A 5,248-nucleotide genomic window follows, 5' to 3' on the forward strand; every position below is an offset into this window, starting at 1 on the left:
CTTAAGTCTAGGTAAAAAGTACGAGAAGTTGCCTAAGAACAATAGCTATAAGAAGTTAAGTATCATATAAAGATGATTACAAAAAAATCGTCAAAATCTAATATACCGTTTAGAATATATAAATGTGCAAAATCTGATATACCATTTAGAATGACAAAGCTAACTATAATGACTAATGAAGCTTCCTAGGGAAAAAAAACAAAAACACAACAAAACTGTGGAGCAAATGTAGGTAGGTGTGATCCATCAAACACGGCTTGTTTTGAGTTCATCGTGTAGACTAGTCAATTCTTCACGTACACTCCTCTCTTCAAGTTAAATGAATCTGGAAAATACAATTAGATTTGACGCGCACATCCATCATTCAACACGAATTTTAGTGTTTTGAAATGATGCTCCGGACTCCGGAGTCATGATCACCTCAACTCCTAGATGCATTATGTAATGGATTTCCAGACTGAAATCCGCTGTAACCATCCACCCTTCCTCCGCGTCTTCTGCGGACATTACGTCATTACTCTGATTTTCTTGATTTTATTCAAACTTGTCTCTCTTTCATTTTATCTCCTATCAATTAATTGCCCACATTGTACGCACGTCCTCTTGGGTTAACGTTGTTTTGATTAGGAAAATTCGCTTAACAAATTTTGGTACAAGGTATGCACTACAGATCACATTTTATTGCTTTGGCCCTGGACAGTAATGTGATTATATCTCATAATATAAAAATTGGGTATGTTTGGTTTATTATGATAGATTTAAATAAGTTTGATTATATATTTATCATTAAAATTTTTAGAGAAAATCGATTTCTAAAATAAAATTTTATTGTAAAAGTAATAGATTGGTTTTTTCATAGTTTTATTATTTTATTTTTTCTCAAGAAATTATTTTGAAACAGAGTTTTAATCACAATATACACATCATAGAAATCATAATTTGAATCTACTTAAAATCTAGGTTCAAATCTTAAGTCAAATTGATGTTTCCATTCCATAAATTAGACGATTCTGGAAATTTCACTGTGTTACTTCTTGCACAAGAAATTAAATGCTTTCAATTATTTAACCACTATATTTAGATTGAATAATCTATCAATTTTTTTTAACTTTTTTATTCCCAATATTTATAATTCAACAAAATTCTTTTGGAAATCCGCTAAATAAAACTTAAATTTGTCATAAAATTTTAGAAAATTTAGATCCTTGACATTCATAAATTAGAATCTTGCATCTTGTATTGTAGAAAAAAAGACATAAACATTATTCTTAAATTTTTTTTATAAAACATTTCCATACTTGAAGTTTATTATAGATTTCAAATGTTTACTAAATCCAATTATGTAAAATAATGTAGATGTAGAATAAGAATGTGAAAAACCATATATATTTCTCTTAAATCACTATTAAATTGCAAAATTTTAACCTTTTGGAGTCCTTTAAAAATTCTTATAAATTGAAATTTCCCAATTGAAACTCAATATTTTCCCTATGAATTGGGAAAGATCCAGTTAACCTTGAATAAGTGCTTGCTCGTGCTCAATCGTGTCAAACTTAATCTTAAGACTTGAAAATTTATATTGAAGTCATATATGAGTTCATATGATCATTCAAAGTCACAGTTTAAACAGTGAAAAATTACGTGAAGATTTTCTTACTTTCAAAAAAAACAATGGAAATCTAGGCATTAATTTTCGAAAGTGAATAACGTGGACACGTATGAACAAAGGACAAAACTTCAGTCTGAGCGAAAAACATCAGATATTACCGACGCTTCTGCACGGTACCTAACAAAATTTTGAGAAAAAAAATCTTATCCATCCAACACGGCTTTTCGTCTTAGACTAGTCAAATCCTTACCTGTTTAAGTTAAATGAATTTGGAAAATAAATTCCTGCAAAATTTGATGGATTTGAAATTCCAGAGTGAAATTCGTGCAGAGATAACGTCGAATGCCAGGTTTTGGAGATGTCATAATTTCGAAAAGGTTAATTAATTGAGTTAATAACACGCAGCTGTTACTGTACTCGAAATTCTCTTTTTATCAATACAAAGATATAAAATAAGCGCCATTACAGTAGAAAATAAAAATGAATTGGGGGGGGGTGTGTACAAAAGCTTTTCTGGTTAGCAGAATTGTCACGACTCAAGCCGATTCAACCTCTGCTCTAAGGTCAAGATGCTGATCAAACTTCGAATTTCTCGGAGATGAAGGAATGTAAAACGGGTAATCAGTATAACCCACGACCTGGTCATGAGTGTAGAAAGTAGAGCGGTCATATTTGGCGAGCTTGGCTTCAATAGCAAATCTGAGCGGCAGATCGGGATTCGAAATGAAAAGCCTGCCGAAAGATATCATGTCGGCGCCGCCACTGGAAACAGCCGCCATGGCAGACTCTCTGTTATATCCGCCGCTCTTCATAACCCTTCCTCTGTACTCCTCCTTCACGATTTTCCACATCGCCGCAGCGCTTCTTTCGCACTCTTCCGCCGCCTCTTTGAGGCCTTCTCTGGTGAATCGGGGCTCGGTCATATGGAGGTAAGCGAGAGGATAAGAATTCAGAAGACCAATCAAGTGAGAGGTGAGAGAGAGCGGGTCGGAATCAGTAGCCCCCATGTGATCTATAATGGGCGATATTCTTATGGCGGTGCGCTCGGCACCAATCTCCATCACCACTCTCTCCACCACCTCCATTGCAAACCGACACCTGTTATGCAGGGACCCGCCATAGCCGTCGAGCCTATCGTTAACGCCGTTCTTGAGAAACTGGTCGATCAGGTAACCGTGTGCCGCGTGTATTTCCACGCCGTCAAATCCCGCTTGCATGGCGTTCCTCGCCGCCTTACCAAACTCTCCAACAACCGCACCAATTTCAGACGTCGAAAGCGCCCGCGGTGGTGAATATGTTGCCTTTGAGCCGCCGGGCATCAAGATTTTCCATTCTTCTGATATTGCCTCCGTTGTGGATGATACGGGTGCTTCTCCATTGGGCTGATAAACTGCAAAAAAAATATATCCACAGACCACTCAAACTTTAGACCAATCCAGAGTATAGAATGATTAATATAAAAAGAGCAGAGATGATTTGATGAAATGTGGGACCTGTGTGCGAAGCCCTGCCGACGTGCCAGAGCTGGCAGAAAATAATGCCGCCCTTGGCATGAACGGCATCCACCACATTTTTCCACGCCTTCACTTGCTCCTCGTTGAAAATACCAGGAGAATGAGGAAACCTGCACGACAAGATCTCGTTTATAATCTTATTTCTATATAAGAGAGATCAAATTTTCATAGTCTAGAGATTTATTATTGTGTTGTTTTTAGATTCTATCGTTTAAGATTTTGTTTGTTTGCATCGTCATGAAGATGTAAAAGAGTGTCAGGAGATATAGAGAGATTATGATAAGTTTCTGGATTCAACTGTGTGTATTTTGTTTGCATCAACGTTTCGGATCAAACTCTATGATGCATCATCAGGAGCTGATCTTACATCTCCTATACTATTTTGTATGAGGAGCTGATCTTACATCTCCTATACTATTTTATATTCTGATGATCACAAAATATGATCTGAAATGTTGATGTAATCAAAATCTTACACAGTCATAAATCCTATTTCTATTTAAAGACTTACACAAGCATTAACATTTTTTATTTTTATTTTACATACCCAATAGCTTGGGGTGAGACTGCATTTGCTTCTGAGATTAAAAGGCCTCCTTTGGTAGCTCTCTGAGAATAGAATTTCACATGAGAAGCTTGCGGACTGTTGTTTATTGCACGGCACCGAGTCACAGGAGCCAACACAACTCTGCATACATTATAAATAATAAAATTAAAGACCACATTTAATCTTAAAAGAGACGTTACAAGTTCAAGTTAGAGACTGTACTTAACCTTGAAGAAATCAAAAAAAGTTACAGAAAATATATGTTGTTACCTGTGGGAAAGTTTGAAGAGAGGACCCATCTGAAATGGTGACAGAAGGTGAGAAGTGGTATGTAGTGGCACTTCAGCTTGGGCTTGGTGAGAAATACCTCCTCTCCCCATACTGCAAACTGACTGTAAGAAAATGGTGTGGCTTCTTTCTTCTACAATTTTTACAAACCAGAGATTTTGGGTTGTGTTTGGCAATTTGGAGCGTCTGATTGGGTGGTATTTATGGCCATTTTTGGCTCTGTGCACAGACATTTACGGTTCCTTCCACGTGGATACTGTTTGACTCGCTTTTTATTCAACGCGCAAAAGTTAAAAAGTGTCATTCCTTCCTTGTACTTTCCTCTCATATAATATACACTTTTCCGCAATCTGAGTTGGACACGATTTTCACGCTAAATCTAGTAAACACAGCACATGTATTTGCCTACCAATGGAATTTCCATGAGTAAATCTGGACCTTTAGATGTTGGGTGGTGGGTCGCCGCCATATTTTCCACAATTAGGTTGCTTTTCAGAGTTTGCATTTTCGTTTGTTGAGAAAATGTTTTTTCTCAATTAAAAAATAGAAAAAATTATTTTGAAAATACCTCCATATACGTTTGCCTAATATAATTTCTAGGCAATTCATATCCTTTAAACCTATATTCCTAAAACTTTCCATTCTATCCTTTAATACTTATCTTTATCTTTTTCCTTTGTTAAGACTCTCCATTTTATATACTTACATAGTGTGATATTGTTCACGAAGTGACAATATGATAAGGAGTCGTGACATCACCTTTAGTTTGATTCATATATCTTTTAAAAGATCTTGTGAGAAACTCCAATTTAGTTTTTTTTGCAAGATTTCTTTTATGTTGCATTTTTATTGCATTTTTATCAATAATAAACATTTTTTTTAGAAAATTTTGTCAAATATTCTTCTAAAATATATCAAATGCTTCAAATATTTTATTTTATGAAGTAATTTTCTTACAGTACAGTCTAATTGACAAATTGATTAGCCATAAACAAGGTCTATTACATACCTTTTTTAGTAATTGAACAGGTATATCACATTCCATGTGTAGATCAATGGACAAATGATAGTGGTAAATATGATGATTTAGTGCATCTTCTTAGGGTGTAAAATTTGATGAACTATTGCACCAAGGATGAGATTTTCTTTGTCATTTAACACAGATACAATACATATCTACATAACTCTGTCAAACATGTATCCTTTAAGGTATGGTTGGATATCCAACCTCTAGTGCATTCGTTGAAGTACCTTACCCTAGTATGCTCCTGCGTCTATGTCGTAACATGA

At 35.3% G+C, this 5,248-nt stretch overlaps 1 protein-coding gene across 1 annotated transcript; it reads right to left on the reverse strand.

Annotated features, from left to right (window-relative positions):
• Positions 1–2,017: 2,017 nt before the first annotated feature.
• LOC131048620 (12-oxophytodienoate reductase 3) lies at positions 2,018–4,134 on the reverse strand. Its single transcript, XM_057982653.2, has 4 exons — positions 3,941–4,134; positions 3,671–3,811; positions 3,103–3,233; positions 2,018–2,999 (listed from the first exon to the last, which is right to left on the reverse strand). Exons 1-4 carry the CDS (start codon positions 4,048–4,050, stop codon positions 2,146–2,148), a joined length of 1,236 nt encoding a protein of 411 aa, XP_057838636.1. The 5' UTR covers positions 4,051–4,134; the 3' UTR covers positions 2,018–2,145.
• Between the last annotated feature and the right edge of the window lie 1,114 nt (positions 4,135–5,248).

Source organism: Cryptomeria japonica, chromosome 9 (genome assembly GCF_030272615.1).
Source record: "Cryptomeria japonica chromosome 9, Sugi_1.0, whole genome shotgun sequence".
In the NCBI taxonomy this organism is placed as follows: Eukaryota; Viridiplantae; Streptophyta; class Pinopsida; order Cupressales; family Cupressaceae; genus Cryptomeria; species Cryptomeria japonica.

Bases quoted from the DNA above. Each gene is read 5' to 3' on its own strand.
- LOC131048620 (XM_057982653.2), bottom strand. From the start codon at position 4,050: ATGGGGAGAGGAGGTATTTCTCACCAAGCCCAAGCTGAAGTGCCACTA. The intron at 3,812-3,940 runs GTAACAACATAT...TAATGTATGCAG, and splicing joins CTCTTCAAACTTTCCCACAG to AGTTGTGTTGGCTCCTGTGA. The intron at 3,234-3,670 runs GTATGTAAAATA...CTTGTCGTGCAG, and splicing joins GTCTCACCCCAAGCTATTGG to GTTTCCTCATTCTCCTGGTA.